General features: G+C 30.1%; 2 protein-coding genes across 22 annotated transcripts; one reads left to right on the plus strand and one right to left on the minus strand.

Moving 5' to 3' along the window:
• The first annotated feature begins 1099 nt into the window (after positions 1-1099).
• On the plus strand, positions 1100-5067 carry LOC107954991 (GTP-binding protein SAR1). Of its 21 annotated transcripts, none has more exons than XR_005916360.1 (7): positions 1100-1266; positions 1895-1982; positions 2189-2313; positions 2417-2479; positions 2550-2628; positions 2712-2783; positions 2875-3168. XR_005916360.1 is itself a non-coding variant. In XM_041097830.1 (4 exons), exons 2-4 carry the CDS (start codon positions 1965-1967, stop codon positions 4768-4770), a joined length of 297 nt encoding a protein of 98 aa, XP_040953764.1. In that variant the 5' UTR covers positions 1100-1266; positions 1895-1964; the 3' UTR covers positions 4771-5067. The 21 variants fall into 21 exon arrangements, 2 of the variants coding, with proteins under 2 accessions (XP_040953764.1, XP_040953765.1); XR_005916354.1 differs by having other exon boundaries at positions 2189-2309; XR_005916367.1 differs by having other exon boundaries at positions 1100-1263; positions 1518-1982; positions 2393-2479.
• Positions 5068-19924: 14857 nt separating this feature from the next.
• Positions 19925-21250, minus strand: LOC107954993 (probable E3 ubiquitin-protein ligase XERICO). Its single transcript, XM_016890687.1, has 2 exons — positions 21091-21250; positions 19925-20638 (listed from the first exon to the last, which is right to left on the minus strand). The coding sequence occupies exon 2, from the start codon at positions 20580-20582 to the stop codon at positions 20133-20135; it is 450 nt and encodes a 149-aa protein (XP_016746176.1). The 5' UTR covers positions 20583-20638; positions 21091-21250; the 3' UTR covers positions 19925-20132.
• Positions 21251-22861: the final 1611 nt, after the last annotated feature.

Here is a 22861-nt window from a genome sequence, read left to right on the forward strand (position 1 = left end):
CTCCAGTGGCTACAATGCCACCAAACATTTGCCACATTAACTCATTCAATCGTGGTTCAATTCCTTTCTTCTTAAATCCTTTAAAATCAGGATTTTCCTACATAACATGTTAAATTTAAATGTTATACTAAGATTTTTATAATTGTAAATTATTAATTTCAATAAACTTTATGCATTAAAATAATGATAAAGTTAACACTAACCCTGTATTTTTGCAGCCCACCATTCTTTCGTAGCATCGACTGTCTTTTTAGATGGACACCATCCAATACCTGTAAATTCCTTAAGCAACTCCCTCCATAACCTCAATTCCTTTTTTAATGTATCCCGCTTATTTTTCAATTGAGGTTTTCCATAATTTTTTTGTGTTTTTGCTTGAAAAAAAGCAATGATATTTTCCCATCCTTTTGAGTTTAGATGAGTTGTCGGTCTATTACCAGCATTGACTTCATTCACACAAAGTTCACAAAATATCAACGTCAGCTCATCATCCCAAACAGCTTTTGTTGCTAAGCTACTATCTCCGTCCACAAAATTTCGTGTCTTTACCATCTATTGTCATTGATATAATTCAGTCAATGTGCTAGCATTCACCAAGAAGCATAGAGAACATATATAGTCTATAAGTTATTTTAGACATCTCCCAATGCTAATCTTTATCTAGCCACACCCAAAAAAAACTGGCACCTTAATTGAAGCTTCAACTTAATGGAAAAAGGGAAAATGAATGCAACAAAAATATAATTTTCAAGTCTCATATTTACTCCATTTCTGATTCTCTTGGACACAAGACATATTTATATAGATATCAGACTTAAGTCTCTAGGGCAAACTAATAAAATTAAAGAAAAAATCTACAAGAACCAATGGTTCACGTTTATTGCTTAAAAATCTATCTACAATACAATTTCTTCATGTTTTTGTCAAATAAAATTAACAAATGCTAATTTTTTTCATCTATTTTAGAATGATTTGACAAAAACTATAAATTAAAATACTCAAATAAATTTTCTTCTAAAGTTGGAGGACTAAAAAGGTTATTATGCCGAAAAAGAATAATAATAAAACAGATAAAATGTTTATGTTCAAAGAAGCATAAAATTAATACGTGTAATTCACAAGAATTTGACTCGACGGAGCCACCGATGGGAGAAAAAAAAGAAAGAAAAGCTCTTTCGTTCTTTGTAATATTGGCGTAGGCAAAATAAATCCATTAGGCTTCAAAGATTGAAACTAACCGATTATGGCTTCCTTGGAGATTATGTAGTTCAGTTCGCTTCTTTCTTTGTTTAATTCTCTCTCTTTTTTTCTGATACTTTTTTTCTAATTATTTGAAATTCAATGTGATTTTAATATAGGAGCAAGGCAGTTTTTCATTTATTCTTCTTTTTCTGTTATATTTTTGTGAATAATATTTGGTGAAATGTTTTGATCTCTGTTGTAATTTGTTAGATTTAATCATATTCATTTTTTATGTAAATTTTTTTGGATTAATTAATGGAGTTTTTTATAAAAAGATATGTAGGCACGGATCTTTCCTAGCTTTTCTAAAAAAAGTATGAGGCATTGGTTATATTCAATTCCTCATATGTTGATAAATTGGTGGATTGTTATATTGAAATTGTATCAAATCCAGTGGTTCTATGTTCTACCTTCACGCTACTGAGTTTGCAGCAAATTTTTTGTTTGGTATCCTCATTGGATGCTCCAACTGCTGAAAATTCGGGGTGGGAATGGTGTTTATGCTTTCAGTGGCTTCATGTGTGTCTTGTATGGGTTTGATTGTGTCTGATTCAAGTCTTATTTGTTCTATTGAATGCTTTATACTGACATTCATGTGTGTCATATATGGTTATCTTATATTATGATATTGCATGTGGTGATGTGGTTCCAGTGCAGTTAAAGCACACTAGTTCTTAACAGAGGAAAGCTGGGATACTTCTAAATAGATTTTTGATACCAACATGCTTGAAGCGTCGAAGGTATTGACATAAGTATTCATTTATTCTCTTGACATTGGATATCAAAATATTATTGGGCACATTTGTGAGAGAAGGAATATGCATTTCCTCTAATATTAACTTGCAGTTACTCTTGTTGCACTATCCTATCTCCTGTTCTTGTGGTATTTATGCTGGTTATGAATATAACTTAAGTGATTTTAGTCTAAAATTTGCATGTTCATCAGCTTTTTTGGGAGTTAATCAGACTCATGAAACTTTGGGCCAATGGTGTGTTGTGTTCATGTCATTCGGGGTGAAAGAGATGGATTTAGGGGAAGATGTTGATGCTGTTGATGGTGGTTTGTAGTATGTGAGAAGAGCAATAACTAGTTTTCATTCAATTCTGGTATGTTTTATCCTTAAATAAGTCACTGTGCCTGGCATTTAAGTTTCCTGCTTTACATCATTGACAGGAATGGATCGAGGCATATGGGGGCAATTCACTCCTCAAAACAATTTATAAGGCTCTAGATTAGGTGAGTGTAAGTTCGAAATGACTAAATGCAAGTCTCAGCAGCTGGTAATTTTAAATACCCGGTTATCCAGGTTGTGAAACTCTCAGAGTGCGAAATTATAGTTATAATCCAGACTCTGATGCAGATCCCTTTCTGGAGAAATGATCAATGTAAGTGTGTATTATATTAATACTTTAGTGAGTAGTCAGTGGGCCATAATTGTTCAGTAACTGTTGTGGAGTTATATTTTCAGATGGTTATTCAGTTTCTTCTTCTACAATAGGAAACTAAAGCGTGTAGTGAGTTTAAGCTTTTGCTGCTTAAGGTGGGTCTAATTGTGTTCTGTGATATTTATAGTTATGTACAAGCTTCCATTATTATTTTTATGCCTCATTACCATATATTGTCTCTTGCAGTAACTTAGTGGTTGATCGTTTTGCTGCTGACTACTTGTCTTGCGAGGAAGATGGTGAAATATTTGATAACATGGATATATGATCACTTACATACTGCTTGTACAATGTGTCAATACCTTTTGACATCAGCCTGCACTTAGTTATGTTCTGTAGCATATTTTCTACTTTGCTGTGTATATGTCGTTTATTTTACCTAGACTCAGATTTGTTCTACTTAGATATGTTGTCTTTTAAGTGTTTTCTTACCCAGATCCATTCTTTCTAATAAAATCTCAAATTCTATTTCCTGTTTTATTTAAATGGGTTCAGTCTCTATGTTATCCATTTCTCCTACTTTTTGAATTGATACTTCTTTCAGGAAAAGGAAGAAAAAAAATCCTTGCTTCCTGTTTGTTATATATAAAATCTCAATTTTGGAAGTAGTTGTGAAATTTGTTTGTTAAAGGCCGTAGATAATATTCTACCTGCCTGTGGGGAAAGATGACAAATATTCTCCACAAATTACAAACAGTTATCTTTCCATAGGATTTAAGCAGTTTGGCTAGAAAGAAAAAAATAAATTCGCGTTTGAAATTATCTAATAGTGCTACCGGGTGGATACTTGTACACTAATCTCTGACAAGTATTTAGGAGTATTGGAATTTGAAAATTGTAGAGACTAGTTCAGCATCAGCCAACACAGTACCCAACATTGGAAGAACTAAGCATAGGAATCATCAAATTCAAGGCCTTTGATTTGGGTTGTCATCAGATTGCTCGTAGGGTCTGGAAGGACTATTATGCCAAGGTATTTGCATTTATGTATGTGTGTATATGTATTTTTTCAATAAGAAACCAACTAAAAAATTCAAGTATTAATCAATTGTTATCACCAGTTTAATAAGAAACATGTTAATGGATGGTTGGATGGTGAAAAGACTCAAAAGATAGCAAAATTTTGCCGATATACATATTTGCTTGGTTATATGCCCACATTTTTGCTGTAATTTTGTGATGAGAGAATTTTGTTATATTTTACAAAGCATAGGTCATCTTTTAACAGGTATGGATGAATTTGGTAACCTACCTATGTGATTGAAATCGTTTTGGGATAGTTTTAGCATTTTTTTTATATTTTGATATATTTTAGAAATTATTAATAACCATTAATAATTTTATTTTTAATAACTTTCATAGCTTTTTTTATTAAATTTTTTTTTTAATGATAATATTCCAAAATGAATTTGTATATATAGTTGTTTAGTCATTTGTTCAAGTTAATTATGAATGTGCAAATTTTATTTTTTTAATGATAATATCTTCTTGCACCTAGTAGGTTGGATTGATGCTAAGAGGAATGGGATAAAATTCCTTTTATTAGGTGATGCAGGCCATGACTGTTTGATTTCTTTCTTCCCCAAAGTACCAAAAATTCCCTTCGATAAAAGAAGGAATTATAAGATCATATATGCTTGTGATATATGGTATATGGTATATGGTACTAACCCCCTCACGATGAACTTGTGTTAGGCATGAAGTCATATAGCAAACCTGCTAAACTTGTTCATATTACTACAAGCTTTTGTTGTTTCGTTTGTTTAGTTGTACTTTGTTTTGTTTTTGATAGTTTTAATTTTTGAGGGTTTGAGACATGAATACAGCATTGCTGGAGACATGAATATGGATGGTATTATTACTGATTTGTTTTTTTTTATTTTATCAGGTCTCTTTCATTAGATAATAATGTTTTAATTATGTTGATTTATATAGGTTAGAAGGGAGAAAATTAGTGAAAGAATGAAGTATCTGCAAGATTTAGTACCAGGATGTAACAAAATCACAGACAAAGCTGGTATGCTGAATGAAATCATCAATTATGTTCAATCTCTTCAACGACAAGTAGAGGTAAAAAAATAATGGAGAAAGAACATATGGATTTGTGTTTAAAGGAAAAACAGAAACTACTTTCATACAATTCAAACACATATATAGAGTAGAAAAAGAAGGGTTTTCATTTACCAGATCAAAGTTGAGAACAAGATTGATAGGATGAGTAGAAAAATATAGCTTCTTTGAGAGTCTGCTCTGCTGTTACGGTGGAGTTTTGTTACTGTCAATTGAAGAGCAGGGTTTTTTGCATTTTGGGAATGAAATTAACTTAATTTTTAAGGATAAAATGGTAAAATAATAAATAAAAGTAAGGCTATTTTTGTCTGTTACAATGTCAACTGCTCAGTTTAGCCTCCACTGCTGCTATTTGCTCCAGCTGAAAATCAGCTGATCAGTGTGGTTGAAAAGAAACCTCACTGCACTGACACCCTCAACCAAACAACACAGCAATGAGTTTGGCACCATCTTTTCCTTCAAAACGTGCCTCACTGCCTCAATCCAAAGGAGCCCTAAGTCTTCAAAAATTCAAAATATCTACCGTCAATTTACGTTGATAGATACTAATATTCCTTTGTGAATGAGTGGAAATTACTTCCAACTTCGGGTACTGGAACAACATGCTCTAATATTTTTAAAGTTTCAACACAACTTCTTAGTTTTCCGTTTAAGATTATATAACGGTAGAAAATCAGTATTCTTACTAAACCTAACATTATAGCCTTATTTAATGTATCTATAATCATTATTTGTAAAACAATCTTTCTATAATTAATAAATAGGTATTGCTTCTGTAAATAGTAAATAGCAAAAGTCATTGTGATCGTCCCATTTTCTATTGTCTTATAAGTAGAAAAAGCAATCAGAATCTAATTCACCAAGCCTTCAATTATATAGGACAATTTAGTAGAAGTTAATTAATTTAACCTACTAGCTACTCAATTTATGTGCATAGATTTTAATATTCCTTTGTGAATGAGTGAAATTTACATATATTTGGACTAACAATAAGGAGAATTAATGGTGGTCTCATCGCTCCAGTGCTTTGGTTGCTGACAGGCAGCCATAAGCCAGGTTCTTCTTCTCCAAGAACTGATCCATGGCCGTGCCTAAACGCTCCAGTTTGTAGGTCATAAGGGGTAGCCTTTGCCATCTTCTTCGTTTTCTTCCTCCACTTTCAGTCTTACTTCAAACTTCATAATCCATGATTCAGGAATAACCCACTCAAATAGTTATCTTTTTTATCTATATTACAAGGAACGCCATGAAATTTTCTTATTTTCCACGAATAGTAACTTTTTTTTTTAGTAGTCTAAAGGCTCAAGAAACTCCTTTCAATTTAAAATTAAAAAATTTCTTATAAAAATAATAATAATAATTAAAATGTGCATATAAAATAAATCTGAACAAATGGTTGTTTAAATTTATTTTGAATGAGTATAAAATTAATAATTTTTTTTATTTGGTGAATTGCAATAAGAAGGTAAAGCCTTAACAGTAACGTAAATAGTGCAACTCGAACCCAAACCATACCTGGGACGATAAACACCCTAACTATCAAACCAACATACAGAAATAACAATATATATTACTATATAAATTCTAAAGTTCGTGAAATTATTATTATTTTTACATGTATTCTTTTATTGTTCTTAATTTTTTGGTATTGTATTTTATATATTACTTTAATTATTTTTCTCATGTTTTATCATTTCATATAACCATATGGTTTAAAACGTTACTAAATTATAATTCACCAAAACAAATTAAATTATTTCATTAAACAAATTTTTATTTACAATAATAATGATTAAGTTTTACTAAAAAAACTTATAATTAAGTTAATTTTTCAGTAAAATAGTTAAATAAAAGAAAATTGTCTATATTCGCATCCTTTTCATTTTATTTTAATAATTAAACACTGGATAATGTTTTTCATTTCTCAATCAAATCTAAAAGAATCTTTTATTTTTAGTTTTTACAGATTTGAAATACATATATTTAGAATTTTTAATATTTTTAATTTTATCCCCATTCATTCTATATATATATATATTAATTATTTTTTTAAGAAAATAATTTCTTTTTGTAAAAATATTATTTTTATTTCCATGTTACCACACTGCTACGTAGAAGCTGGTGACTTTCATTAGCCATATCAACACAATTAATTAATCATCAACTAATACTTCCCATTAATAGAATAAGAAGATCAAAATGACAAAATCATAATAGAAGCACAATCTATACCCAACACAAATTATATCAAATAAAAATATAAAGAACTCAAATTAAGCATTATAAAAAGATCAGAACTAGAGGTGATCATGGGTTGGGCTACCCGGCCCGGCACGACGGTCTGTCCGAAAAATGAGAAGGCTCGAGTAAAAATATAGGCTCAAAATATGAGTTTGAGCAAAAAATGAGGCCCGTTTAGAAAACGGGTCAGGCTCGGGCCAAAAAAAATTTACCGGAGGCCCGACCAGGCCCGAATTATATATTAAATATATTTTTTAATTTTTAATCAAAAATATATTTTTTTATTTTTAATCAAATATATATATTTAATTTATATTTAATATGGGTCGGGCTGGGCCGGGCTAGACTTGGACAAATTTTTAGGCCCATATTTTGGGACGGGCTGGGCCCGGGCCTAGAAAACGAGCCTAAAATTTTATCTGGGTCCAGCCCGGCCCCTGATCACCTCTAATCAGAACCTTAATATGATCAAAGACCATATATACTTAATCTATAATAAATATTGTAATTAAAATCACATATTTGGTACCATCAATTTTTTTTCAGAAATTCATATATAATAATTTTGATTATTTGTTTTATTATATTATATCGCTACAAATCAATTCTAACTAAAGAATATTCATTATTTAAATTCCCTTTGATTTTATTACAAATAATTAGTTACTAAACTCAATTTCTTCATTCAAAAATAATAAATTGTAATATTTCTAAGAATCTAATTAATGAAGTGTTTTATTCTTAATTGGAATGCAACGAGAATTTTTTATTTGACACGTGTTTAACACATTTTTTGGTTTTTTAAATATATAATAATGATCAAATTTTAATTTTGATCCTTATATTATGCTTAAACTTGAGATTCAATTTGAGTTTAAATTTTTATATAACTTGATCTCTCAAATTTTATAATATCATTAGTTAGTCTAACTACTTTATTTTTACTAAAATGAAACATTTTTTTCTTAAGAAGCACACTATTCTAACAAAAAAATTTATTTTACTATGATGGGAATTAGTATGTTTTAAGGAAAAAAAATACCTTGCAATAGTTTCTTGATTCCTTGAGCTCTAACCGAATACACTTGATCCCAAAGTGAAGAAGTACCCTGAAGTGATCTTCATATCTTCAAAAGAAAATATAATATATGGGCTAAATGCTTTCAAATAAAGCAAACATCCTGTAAGGCTCCTGTAACTTCCTTCATCAACTCTTTCAAAATCACTTTGGCTTAAGAGTTTTTCACCTTGAGCAATGGAAGTCTCTGTTGACTCGCAATTTTCCATACAAAATATATTCAAGATCTTCAAAGCAAAGCTCTTTTGATTGATGAAGATACATTGATCTAACTGAAATACTTCTAGACTAAGAAAATAAATCATGTCTCCAAGGTTAGACATTTCAAGTTCATCTCACATCTGTTTCTTGAACTCGGTTAGCAGATTTCCCCAACTTCCAATTACTAGTAGATCGTCAACATACAAGGACACTATCAGTGAGGTCTCTTTTCTTTCTTTCTTTCTTTCTTTCTTTCTTTCTTTCTTCACATACAAGGTGGATTCGCTAATGCTTCTTTCAAATTCTAAGCTTGCTAGGTGTTTGTCAACTATCTCATACGGGTGGTACAATCTCAGCCACCAGTCTTTCTTCATCCATTAGAGGTGTGTTTAGAGATTCAAATGCTAACTAGTTGTGTTGTTTCTTGATGGCTTTTGGCAAGGATTCTGTATTCAAAGTTGAAGCAAGGGCGATCTTAAAAAGTCTTTTTATCGCTTGGAAGAAGGGTTTTAAACAGTTAGGGGTTGAATGTGATAATGCATTATTGGTGGAGTTACTTTTAGCTAATGGGGGAGAAAATAGCAATTTGGTAGAGTTACAATTATTGCATCAAATTCTGAGATGGAGTTGGAGAGTAAGGATTCGTCATATTCCAATAATTCATAATGAAGTTGTCGATCATATGACTAAATGTTATACTTATGGAGTTTCAAGTTTGCAAGTATACGATGATCCCCAAATACGGTGAAAAGTTTATTGTTAGCTGATTTAACTCAATTGATGCCAGATTAAGATGTAACTGGTTATTGTTTAGCTATATGCTGTTATTTTTCTACCAAAAAAATTATTACTTTGTTAATATCTAAATAAATATTATTATATTTATAAAAAATGTTTTCATTTATTCATATGTAATTTTAAAAAAAAAACAGAATTATCTATTTTTATAAAAGCATGATATTAGAAATTAAAAATGGAAACTAAATGTTTAAAGTTGCTTATTAATGATAACTTTATTATTAATAACAAAAAATTATATTTAAAACTTAATTTAAATGCCATGGTAATTCCAGGAAGATGTTGGTTAGAGTGCCAACAAGAATGCCATGACAATTCTAGGAAGATGACACAGCACTCAGTGCATGTCCCTATCAGCCAGCTATACTTGTACCAGATAAACCACCCTGAAAAATAGGAAGCAAAAGGTGTGTGCTGAGAGGGAGGGACCTACTCTATAAAGGAGGAAAGAGAAAAGAAAAGGGAGAGGGATTTTTAGAGAGAGAGGAATTGGAGAGCAATTTTCATCTCTACATCAAATTCTCGTGGAAAATTAAGAGAAAAGAGATGAGAGGGTAGCAACTTATAGAAGAGAAAAATCACAAATGCAAGGAAGGGGAAGAGAAATCTGCCCTGGATTTTACATCAAATTTCAGTATTAAAGTGAAAGTTGGAGTAGCTTCCTACGGTTCTGCCTTTATTTTCTGATTTGAACTTTGTGATTCGTAAGCTTGAATGATGATGATGAATGGTTTTGTTTTGGATTTGAATGTCCAGTCTATGAGCTAAATCTTATTGGGTTGGAATTATTTGGGTGAATTTTTACTATATTTAATGCCCATGGTCTGATTTTGAGTATATTATTGTTTCATTCCATTTGTGATTATTTTAAATGCATGCATACAAGCAAGCTCTAGACATAGATGATTATATGGTATGTTGTTAGATCTAATTTAATTCTGAAAAGGTTAAATAGATCAGATTATTATCGGTTGTTACATACGAGTATTTGAAAGAATATTCGCAGCACTCTAGACATAGAAGTTGTGATCTTTACAAGGATAGGAAGAACGGTCTGGGTATCATGCTTGAGTTCTGTAGACATACAAAAAATCAAAATGATAGCTCAAAGTTTGGCTCTTGAAAAAAGCAAACTGCAGTAGTGAAGCCCTGAGCAGTAGAACAATCAAGATTTTTCCATGGCATTATTATGATATAAAGATAAAACCTAAGTAATTCCAACATTTATCATTCAACAGTACAAATCCTCCCCATTTATTCTTTGAGAATTGCCACAGCATTTCAATTGCTCTAGCATTTTTTATTCATAATTGATTTTATTAATCTAGTCATTAATTCTCTTCATCAATTTTTCATCTGTTTCTTTTCCATAGTTTAATTAGTCAATTTCATAGTAATAGCATAACCATTTTTAATCAATTCTAATCCCTATGGAGACGATATTCACTCATCACTTTATTACTTGATTCGATATGTATACTTGCACATTTGCATTACACATTCACACACAAAAACTAAAGACATGTTTAAGTTCGTCTACTAATACAAGTTGTCTTTTCGTATTACGATCCGACCACGTAATATTGCTTAGTATTAGTAAACATTAGACAATCAATGAACATTTACTTCCATTTTACTTTGCATGCAAAAGCCATGTGAGGACAATAATACAAAGTATATTAATTGTAATCAATGAATTTGTTTTATTAACCAATCTGTTCAAAAAAATTACAAGTGTATATTGACAAAAATTGTACACTTAGGGCACCAGATTCAACACCAACTTCCCAAAACGCTGAAATTGATAAACTCCAAGAATAGATTGTCTCACTCACATAAAACTTCAACAAAGCATTCAAGAACTAGCCAAGGAGAATAAAAAAAGTTTGAAGCCAATGTTATGTTCCCAAAATTAAGTCAAAAGGAATTGTGTTCAAGGCAAAATCTGAGAAAGATAAGAAAAAAGAAGTATAGTGCTTTGAGTGCCAATGATATGGTCATATCTAGTCTAAGCGTGTAACACTCTGATGAAGAATAAAAAGTCACTTTGTGTATCTTTGGAGTGATAAGGGCTCATTAATGTATCTGAATTAGAGGAGTACTATTACAATTTTGTTGCTTTTGTTTCCAGTACTATTGATGATGGTGATTTTGTTAGTGATTCATATACTGGTTCAGATGAATTCTTGAATACCTACAAGAAGATGTTGGGAAAATGAGGGAAAATGTGTGAAATTAATTCTCAATTATTATAGGAAAATAAGCAGTTGAAGGATGAGAATGCTATGTTGATTAAATAGGTTGAGGCTAAGGAATCTCATCTTGCAAAGAAGGTTAGCAACAAAATACTCAATATACAGTTAACCTTATTAGGTGAAAACACTACCCTAATAAGTTCTTCATTCCAAACCCATTTATGCTCTACCTTCAGGTTAGTAACCTATTGAAAATCATTAACCCATTGTGTTTGAACAGTACAAAGACCCCCAAAATGAATCCATTTATCCTCCCAAATAAAAATGGTGGTGCTTGTAACAACTCGCCAATACAAGCTCAATTCAAATAAGCCTCTTATAGTTCGTATACTCTACCTACATTGGCATTGAAAACACGGTTCAATGTGAAACAACCTCTGCTATCATAGCATTCAAAACAACATCAACTGCATGAGGTTTAAGCCAAATCCATATAAATATATATAACTTCAAATGGTGAATTACCAAACTCAACCCAATATATGTCATGATTTCATTTTCTAATTTATTATCTTGCTCACATGAACTATTCAATTTGCATAATATACTCTTATCATAAACACTCATTAAATATATAAGGTTTTGAGCACAAACCATAAACATAATCACAATAGTTCACATATCCATCGTAATAAACTTATATTAACTAACCATGTCATAAACTTTTTTTTTTTTTGCCAACATCCAATGGCATGTCATCACATTTTCATTTCATAATTCTATCTAATTAAACTTTGTAAAAGAACTCTATACACAGGTGAAAATAATAGCGTATGGTTACCCGTTATGGTTGAACCTACACGATAAATAGCTTAGATAGGGCTTAATATTCATGTATTCTCGAGTTCGCAACACATACAGGAGCTTAGAATCTAAACTTGTAATCGTTTTCGGACGTACTAACATCCAGAGTGTGAATACTATAGTAAAAGATATATAAATGAGGCAGTATCCGCAAATATACAGGTTTAGTTGTAATATAGTTACAAAGGTGTAAGTGAGTACTTCGAGGATCGTACCCAATGGAGGCTAGTGCTAGACCAATTTTAACCTAAACACCAAAAGATCTAATTATTACTTGAAATAGGTTATATTATGCTAATATAAATAAAAGGAGTTTTTAAGATTTTTATACTAATAAAATATAATAAAGAAAGAAATAACTATCAAGAGATTGAAAAGTGGAATTAATCAAATTTGGTTATGGGTGATTAGCTCGTTTTGGTAATCTTCATCAACTGTTACTTCGGTTTCCTCGTTAATTAGCTAGTCGTTATCCAACAGGATATTCCAATCTTTCACTAAAATAACTAGTCGGTAATGACTACATATCTTCTGACCTCACAGTCCAAACCGACTTGGGTGAAGGTGTTCACAGATGGGCCATATCAATTTTGAGTTAATTCCCACCTTAATGACTTCCTACGGTTGTCAGTCCTAGGGTTTAGGTTCTTCCTCTCTCAAATAGTTGATCCATTGAGTAACCCTATAAAACAGTTAATAGATCATACCCCCACTCGCTAATCTCCCATAGAAGGATTAGTTCCTCATGGTTTTCATAAATAATATAGAATTAATATAAAGAGTAAACATGATAAACGAATCAAAAGTATAGAGTTTAAGAAAAAGTCTGATTTGTATTAAGAATGAATGCGAATCCATAAAGTTTTATTATCTCCACAAATCAGATCTCTCGAGATAAAACAAAGAACAAACTGAAAGTAAATCTAAAACCTAATAAAAGAGAAATTAAACTAAAATTAAAAGAGAAATTCTAAGCTAAGCAATTGGTGTCCATAATGTGTGACAAATAAGCCTATTTATAGATTTCAGGTGGTAGCCATCCTTAACTAGGTTAGCTGACGTTCCCAACCTTTAAGTTTGATTTTGCAAACCAAAATGCCCCCTGGCTCATGTTAGTTTTCTTCCAAAGTCAATGTCGCGACACATCAGGACTTGTGCCGCGACATAGGAGTTAGCAGACTTCTTTTCAAATTTTCTTCAGGGCTATGTCGTGACACTCTTCAGCTATGTCGCAACGTCGAAGGCAGCCTGAGAATTTCTCCATTCTGCTCCCTATGTTGTGACATCGAACCCTCCGTGTTGCAACATAGTGACCAGTATCAGTTTAGCATGCCTTCTAATGGTTTCCTGCACACTTATAGAGTTCATTAGCTCAAACTTAGGCCTCATTCATCCCCTAATATTAATAAAAGACTCAATCTGCACATTTTATTGACTTTAAGAAAACTTACAAAAATCTAGTTAAAACCTAATGATAATACTTGTTTTCAAGCTTCTAAAGTGCAAAAATTAGTTTAATATGCTACTCTGAATTACGACAGATCAACCCGTATTCTCGAGTCTGCAACACTTGCTGGAGCTCAGACCCTATACATGTATTCTTGAGCCTACAACAGATGCAAGAACTTGGAACCTAGGCAAGAACTCATAACATCGCATACGAGACTTTTACTAATTTCAACAAGATTTATCTCACATTATAACACAATTCCAATTCACCTACAATCAATATTAACAAATCAAATATAACACATTAGCATAAGCAATTTAAATTACACTATATGAACTTACCTGATAAATCAGTAACGCTTTAGATACTAGGGACTATTCGATAGTTTTCCCTTTTTCACTTAAATTAACAACTTGATCTATATAATTGTTAAGATTCAAAATATCAATATCAATCTCATGATAACACTCAAATTCATGTCTATAATCTTTTGATTTCATTTTACATAATTTCCCTAAACTTTTACATTTTATTCAATTTAGCCCTTAAAATTGAAACAAGTATAACTTTCACAATTGAGTTTTATTTTTCATTCAAATTTAAATTATGTCCTTCTAAAACCCTCAAAAATCCAAATTTATAGAAATTTAATGTTACTTTTGATATATTCACAATTTAGTCCTTATATCTAAAATTAATAAAATTTACTTTATCAAATTATCCTTAAACATTTCATAGCTTCTAAATCTACCATTTTCTATCAAAAACATCTATAATTCATCAATGACAAGTTTTAAAATCTTTAATAGTTTTGAAACGGAAATACAGGTTAACTAGACCTAATTGCAACGATCTCAAAAACATAAAAATTATGAAAAACCGACTTGGTTTAGCTTACCGTGCGAAGATCCAAAAGGCTAAGAATGTTTGAAGCTTCTCTTTCACTTATCCATGGTGGTTTTTCAATGGAAAAATACGAAATGAAAATATTATACATTTTTTTATGTTTTATTACTTTATTGATTAATATTTTAACATAAATAATATAAAACTTTATTGATTAATATTTTAACATAAATAAAAGTAAGCATTAACTGCCATTACACTCAAATAGGGGTTAATTGTCACTTAAACCCTTGAACAATCATTAATCATGCATTTTAGCTAATAAAAAATCAATAGCGATTAATTTTTATGATTTTTACGATTTAGTCCTTTTCTGTTAATTAACCATCCAGACACTAAAATTTTTGGACCAAACTTCTATTCACCTATATAATAGCTCTGTAAATATTTAATAAAAATATTCACAGGTTCAATTTATAGAAACGAGGTCTCGATACCTCATTTTCCAAAAACACTTGACTTTCAGTACGTACCATTTGTACCTTGATTAACTGATCAATTAATAAAATCTATTAAATCACGGTTCAATATTATAATATATTTAACTCATAAATATTAATTAAATATATCTATGAACTCTCTCATCGAAATTGTGATCCTGAAATCACTATTTCCGACACCTCTAAAAAACAAATTGTTACAAAAGATCTTAAATATCATTCAAGAACTAAGCACATAAACATAAAGTACAATTTTGTACTAAACATGTTGCACAAAGAGAAGTCAACATACAGTACATATCTACACAAAGATGGTTGCAAACCCTTTTATGAAACCAATTGGGAGAAATGTTTTTACTAAACATGCTAGATCTCTAAGATTGCATAAAATTTGATGTACTAATTGCATTGAGACTTATGAGCAGTTTATTAACTATTGATGTACGTTAGAAATTTATATGAATGAAATTTATTATTAATGCCTACTGAAGCTTAGTACTTTTGTTGAGTGTCTATATATATGTTAAGTACATATATATGATTAAAGGTATGTTGGACAAATGTTTGGTCTTCTCACATAAGCAATCACCTTTATGGCTTAGCGTCATGTAGAGATACTATTAGTTTTAAGCATTTCAAAACTGGGAGTTTTGAAGAGAGCTTAGGCTTAAACAGAATCGCCTTAACAATAGATCAAGATGAGCTCATATAGTGATGAAATTATGACAAAAAATGAATAATAGATCCCACAATTCACTTTTCTTTAGTCTTTAATAGCTAGGCGTGAGTCTTGCTGATATATTCATTAAAGTTAGATGTATAGTGTATCTAAATTATCATCTGTACAGTATTGAAATCTCAATAACAAACATAGGCTCCAAGAAGAGGGAAAGTTATACTTTAGCATGTGTTTCATTCATGAAACGACTAATATGGTTAACAAAAGTTTTGATATTTTCTTCTAATATGGTACCCTTATGACCTTTGATTGTTTCATGAAGTTTTAATTCAATATGTTATTAATGATCTATCGCATTTGACATTTGAAATTAAATTTTAAAAAATGAAAAGTAACTACTATACAATTCGTGGGGTTAAAAGGGCTAGTCCCTTTGCTACAAAAGCCCCCCTCCCCACGTCTTGTTGAAAAAAAACCAAAAGGAAAAGAAAAAGAGCCAAAATTATTTTTTAATTCTTAAGCATTCCGTTGTGTTTTTTCTTGGGAAGTTTGTGTTCTGATACGTGAAAAACTTTTGTTGGTGATTTTGTTCTTTATCGGTATATTGAACCACGGTTTTATGTAAAGGTGAGTGTTCGATAGAATCAATCGAATGAAATTTTTTTAAGTTAATCGAGTTTATGAATCTTATTTTATCATCTTAACTCGATTTAAAATTTTCTCAAATCGAGTCGAGTGAGATGGAATTCGAATTGAATCGAATCGAATATATTTGGTCAAATTAAATTAAAAAATTATTTTAGTGTTTTTTATTTTTATGCAATATTTTTAAAAAATATTTTTCTTTAAAGTTTTTTAAAAATAATCATAAAAAGCATCCGGTTAAAAAAGAATAAGAGCATTTTGATTTTTAGGGATAAAGGGGAAGAAATAAAATATTATTGGGGGATTATGATTTTTGAAAGTAAAAGGGGAGGGAAAGTATAAATTTTTGGAGGTAAGGGGGATAAAAAATTTGTGGGGATTTAATTTTTGGGGTAAAAAGAGAGAAAAAGTAAAAATATATATATATTTTGAAGAGAAGAATTGATGGGGCAAAAAATGGGGTAATTTAATACTCGGTTTATTTGAATTTAAAAACTCAATTTGGAGATTGAAGAATGATAACTTAATTCGAATAATTTGATTAACTTTAAAATTACTTGGTGATTGGAGAATGATAACTAAAATAATTTTTAAAAAAATAAAATTTTAATTCATCCTAATATCTATAATATATATAAGCATGAGTTTGAAAAAAAAGTTGATCCAACAAGAATACCTTTTATTTTTTAACATATTACTAAATGAATTTTTAAAAATAATTATAATATTATGTGTAGAATTATTATTAATTAAAAAAATTGATGTAAAATAGATATTGTGATAATTATACATTTAAAAATAATTATAATTTAATAAAATTTGTAATAATTACACGTTTAGAAATAATTATAATTTAATTTACAAATATTACTTAAAATTTTTAATTAAAATAATTATAATTGAAGTAAAAGTTCACCTAAAAAAGTTTTTACAATTACAATCAATTAGAAAAAGTTCCTTTAAACAGATTTTTTACTTATATTATTTTCTTTTGCTAAAAGTTAATTAGATGTTATTTAAAAATCATTATAGTCTATTTATTGACTATTAAGAAAATAAAAATATTAATTTTATGTTTTAATTATGATTTGAATTTTTATTATTAAAAAATTTATTAATCTACAAAATATCAATATTTTAATATAATATTTGAAATTTTGTTGTTATTATATTTAAATTGTTAAATAAGTTAATATATTTTAATTACATTTAACGAATAATAAATTACAAAATTAATTACAAAATTTTAAACTAAACACGTGTTGCATGTCTAGAATTCAACCTTATTTCAATTAAAAATAATAAAAAAGGGCAAACTATTAAAATAGTCACTTTTGTTTGTCTAAGGTTACATTTTAGTCACTTATGTTTGAAATGTTACGTTTTAGTCACTTACGCTATCCTGTTGTAATAAACTGATGTAGCATGTTAAACCATCAGTTCAAAAAAAAATTTAGGCTAAATTATACAATTGGTCCACAATTTTTTTCATTTTGAGCAATTTAATTTTTTTATTTTATATTCTTAAAACTTTCCTTTTTTTTCTTTTTTTTCCGTTCTCTTCTCATTCTCCCTCTGTTTTCTTCCCTTCTCCATTTCTTGTAATGTAGTTTTTCTGTGTTTTTCATTTGTTAAAACTCGTCTCTATATTTCTATTTTTTTGAACAATTTCTTTTTCTTTTTCTTTTTCTTCTTCCCTTTTGTTTTTCTCTCTTCTCATATTCTTCAATGTAGAAACATAAGCTTTGCCCATTAAATAAACCAAGTCTTTATTTCTTTCACATGATTCCTAAATTGAATTTCACTCAAAAATAAAAATTAATTATTCTTAATCAAATCTTGATTTGAATATAACCTTGAAACTAAAATTGGATCTAACTAATCAATATAAAAAAAAACTATATCCTTAATCAAATCTAAACATAAATTGAATTCTTTATATTCAAAACAATTTTTTTCCGTTTCTAAACTTTTACAAAATCGCATAGATTATTTCTTTCCTTTTCTTTTATTTTCTGAAAGATAAAAAAGTTGATTTAAATTTTTTTGGATATTCCCAAGCAAGCTTGATTGGAAGCCGAGCATGGATAAACCAAAGAGAGAAAGAGAGCATGGAACCAAACTGGTTTCGGTAAAGTTGATGTAAATTTCGTACAGTGGTCATTTTAGTCATTGAGAGTGTAGAGCTCATTTGAAGAATTCGTGAAACAACGTAGTTTCGAAAGGGCGAAAATGTTGTAAGTAAGATAGATAAGGTGGTTCTCGGGGTTGGTTAGGAGGTTAGGGGAATGGGCCCGGAAAATTTGTTGAGGGTGGACTGCCATAAGTCATGATTGGCAAGGTCTTCAAGTGAGGCAAGCTTGTAGACTAAGTTTAGGGTTTAAGGTTGATAAGAGTTTGTAACTGTGGGGTGAGAATATGTAAAACAAGTTTTATTTTTGTTTCAGCTTTCAGTTTTTCCTTTTTATATATATATATATAAGTTTTAACAAATGGAAAACATAAATAAATAAAAAAACTATGTTAAAAGAGATAAAGAAGGGAGGAAAATAAAGGGAGAAGCAAATGGAGAATGAAAAATAAAGGGAAAAAGAGGAAAGTTAAAAAACATAAAAAGAAAAAATTAAATTGCTCAAAACTAAAAAATATGAAGACCAATTATATAATTTAACATAAATTTTTGTTGATACCGTTACACCATTAACGGTGGTAATTAATTGTTCAGTGACTACAATATTACAACATGTTAACGTGACTAAAACATAGCATTTCAAACATAAGTGACTAAATGTAACCAAGATAAACAAAAATGACTATTTTAATAGTTTACTCTAATAAAAATTCGTTCAAATAAAATTCGTTCAAAGTACACATCCCTAATATAAGACCATTAATTAAATGTAAGTTATATTACCATTGTAATATTAATAAAATCACATGATTGGTAGATAATAATTAAAATAGATTCATAAAATATAATAAGTAAAATCCCAAAGTCGACCAAATATTGATCCAAATCTATTCAACTCGTAATTCTCGAATAGGTCTCGTACAATTTTAGTCTTAAAATTAAACACATGACCTTCATGTCAAACTGCAGGTGGTGGCATGTAAGTTCAAAATTAAAATGTTCGATAAGCAATATATTGATAGACAGAGAGAAAATCATGGTTTATACTTCAAACTTCTCTCCTACGGCCAGAGAGGTGTATGGCTGATATTGTTATACATCAAGTTAGACCCTATGAATGTCAATTCCTTTTTTGGTTTTGCTACCTTTGATTACCTTCATTTTCTGCTAGAGTCTACGATTTATGAATGAAATGACTTGTTTGGAAGCAAAGAAAATGATAGAAACAGCAAGAATACTAAAACAGGCAACAGAATTTTAGAAAAACGTGATCTTTCTTTTGATCAGGGCTAGCTGACTGCTACCGTAGTGTTTCAACAAAACAGTATTCACATGAATATCGTATGTTGACAAATGAGTGAAACATGCTCCCAGATAGAACATCAGAAACCTGACATCAACAAACACACTAGAACAGCTATCGCATCACAAGGCAATATCCTGTCAGGAAACTACCCTTCAATCTCTTTAACCTAAGTGTCCAACGCTGATATTTGAATATGAGGTTATGATCTTCCAAATAGTGAATATACCCAATCTTAGAATGGAAAAGACAGAATGAGATTCGCATATAACATTAGAAACCTCGAGAACATGTACATTCATTAGCACATCACCACATCAAGTTAAAACTTGCGGGTAGCTTAGCACTAAGCCAATGCTCATCACATTTAATTTATATACCCATATACCATAAACACGCTGTACATTCAAATTTCCTCATACTCATCATGCTTCTTAATGTTCTCACCCCAAGCAGCAACTCTCTTCTTCCGGCAGCAGAGGAGTCCTGCAAAGAGGGCAAGTAACTTTCAAATAATTCAACCATTTTTCCAAGCACACCTTGTGAAAGAGATGGCCGCAAGACAATCGGTTAATCTCCGATTTAGGCTCAAACTCAGACAGGCAGACCGGACAGTCATTCTCGGCTCGCTTGCAACTGCATAAAGTGTCAAATTGAATTGCCGGCGTCCTACTCCGGAACTCCTCAATGTAAAATTCAGATGTACTGAACTGGAAATCAAATGATTCATTTTCGATGGAATCTGGGGATGGTGATAGCGACGAGAGATGGATACCGACAACGTGAAGGATGGATCGAAGTATGCCTTTAATTACAGATATGGATAAAGCTGTGTTTACCAACAGTATACAAAGCATTCCTTCTGACGGAGATGGCAGACTTGAGAGACCCATTTCTTGTATATGAATCTAAGTTTTAGCAGAACAAATGATCATATAATGTGTAAGACCTGGAAAAACATAAAACATCCATTAGAATACCATATAAAGAAAAGAAATCAATGAAAAGTAAAAGCAGATCATCAAACTTATCATGGCCTAAACAAAGGGTTTGGTTCAACTATACTCCATAAACTAAAAAAGGCAAATCATCATCTGAGATTTCAAAGGAGAATTTAGATCATTCAAAACTCTGCAGAGCTAATATCTTAGCTAAGATCAATGCTAAAAACACTTATCTTAAGCTTTTCCATATCAAGATCTAGTATGGTAATAAACATGGTCAGAGCACATAACCAAAGTAATAACAAAATAAGGGGAAGGAAAAAGATACCAAATTTCCAATTTGGAAACAAGATAATAGAGATCTAACATTTCATTACATATAAACCAAACATTTCTTTCAAGACCTTCCAAATCCAGAGGTTAAAGATTTGAGTTTGTTTTAAGATAAGAAACTTACACACAAAAAAGAAAAAGGGGTCAACTTGGCTCTGCAGAAAATACCCAGAACAAGAACTACACAAGATTTTTCTTTTCGTGGGATCAACGAAACATGAAGAAAGGAGATTTGGGTTTGGTCTTGGAAGTCAGGTAACGGCTGTGCCCATGTTACCATCCCTCTATACTTAAATAGCAACCCCCCACCCTAACCCTGGAAACAAACTATGGTTAATGTTCCGGGTTTTCAGGACTCTATTAGCCCTTAACTATGGTTACTTTATATCATCAATCTATTCACTTCACTTTAGTCTTTAATGTCTTCGAGCTTAACTAAACCTAATTTTTAATATTAGAAGATTAGATGAGATTCTCAGCAGTTATAAAAGGAAGTGTCTTTCTCTTGTTTTGGTACAATATTCCCACTCTTAGCTTAACAGTTTTCGGCTGGAATTTTCAATTTGCAATTTAAGTCAAATAAACTTTCATATAGTAAGTATCCCATTATTAAAGGGTTAATTACCATTTAGTTGCTGAAAATGATTCTAATATTCAATTTGATACATAAATTTATTTGTCTCAATTCGATATTTAAGTTTAGTTTCAATGTTTAATCTGATTCTTAGACCAAACGATATTATGCAATTCAATGAATGTTTAACACATGTAATCTAATAAAAAACTTAAATAATTAATTAGGATAAAAAAACTCTAGTATTGAAATTAAACTTAAGTATCAAATTAAAAAATATTTAAGTATCAAAATAATATTGAAATAAATTCAAGTATTAAATTAAAAAAAAAACTCTCAAATATTAAATAGTGAATATTGAAACTAAATTCAGATATCCATTTGCATTTGGTTGGATAAGAAAAAGATATTTATAAAAAATGATGATTATGATATACATTTGCGGTGAGGTCCTTTTCCTTTCCTTTCTCTTCATCGTATCTATAGCTACACAGTGACAAGTGGCAGTTAAGATGTGATTACTTGTGTCCAATCTTTTTCTCAGCATTCCATGTGTCTTTTCTTCTGCAATTTAAACATTAGAGAATATGATTTTGGGTGGTGGGTGGACCGCACTATTTATTACCACTGTCTTTGACTGTAAAATTTTACATCCCACGTGTCAAAATCTCAGTGGGGTAAATGCAAACATGTCAGCAGATTATGGAATTGGGTCAGATTCCCAAACTCCTAAGTTCCCAATAATGATTTGATTGCCTTTTTTTTTTTACTATTTGTGTTATAATTTATATAATTGCAAGTCTTTTTCTTTATTAATTGAATAAATTATTTTTTTAAATTTAGGATAATTAATTATAATGATAATATTTTTTATTAATTACATTTGATTTTAATTGGTATAATAATAAATTTAGTCTTTAAGATTTATGTATTTTGTTTAGTCGTAATGTAACAAATTTATCCGATGCTATTGATACAAATATATAAATATTGAGACTGAATTTATATAATTGAAAAAAGATTAAATCGTTTTCCTTAATTATTCACTTTCAAAATTAATAGAAATTAAATTATTCTAATTTCTTTAAATTTATTCAATTTCGAAATCACCAAACACAATCATATATTTTAAACAAATGAAGAAGAAGAAGAATGTTAAGTATATCTAAATATAGCATGCTATATCTGTTTTTAGAGATACAGGATGTGGTCCACATTTATTAGTGTTTAATTATTAACAGTAAAATAGGTGACATTTTGGTATAGTGGCGTGGGGACGCTGACAACTATATTGAGGGCTAATCTGTCTCTTCTTGCCTAA

The sequence above is a fragment of the Gossypium hirsutum genome, chromosome D07, assembly GCF_007990345.1.
Source record: "Gossypium hirsutum isolate 1008001.06 chromosome D07, Gossypium_hirsutum_v2.1, whole genome shotgun sequence".
NCBI lineage: Eukaryota > Viridiplantae > Streptophyta > Magnoliopsida > Malvales > Malvaceae > Gossypium > Gossypium hirsutum.

Coding starts and splice junctions, on each gene's coding strand:
- LOC107954993 (XM_016890687.1), bottom strand. CDS start 20,582: ATGGGTCTCTCAAGTCTGCCATCTCCGTCAGAAGGAATGCTTTGTATA.
- LOC107954991 (XM_041097830.1), top strand. Junction 3,662..4,623: donor GGAAGGACTATTATGCCAAG/GTATTTGCATTT, acceptor TGATTTATATAG/GTTAGAAGGGAGAAAATTAG.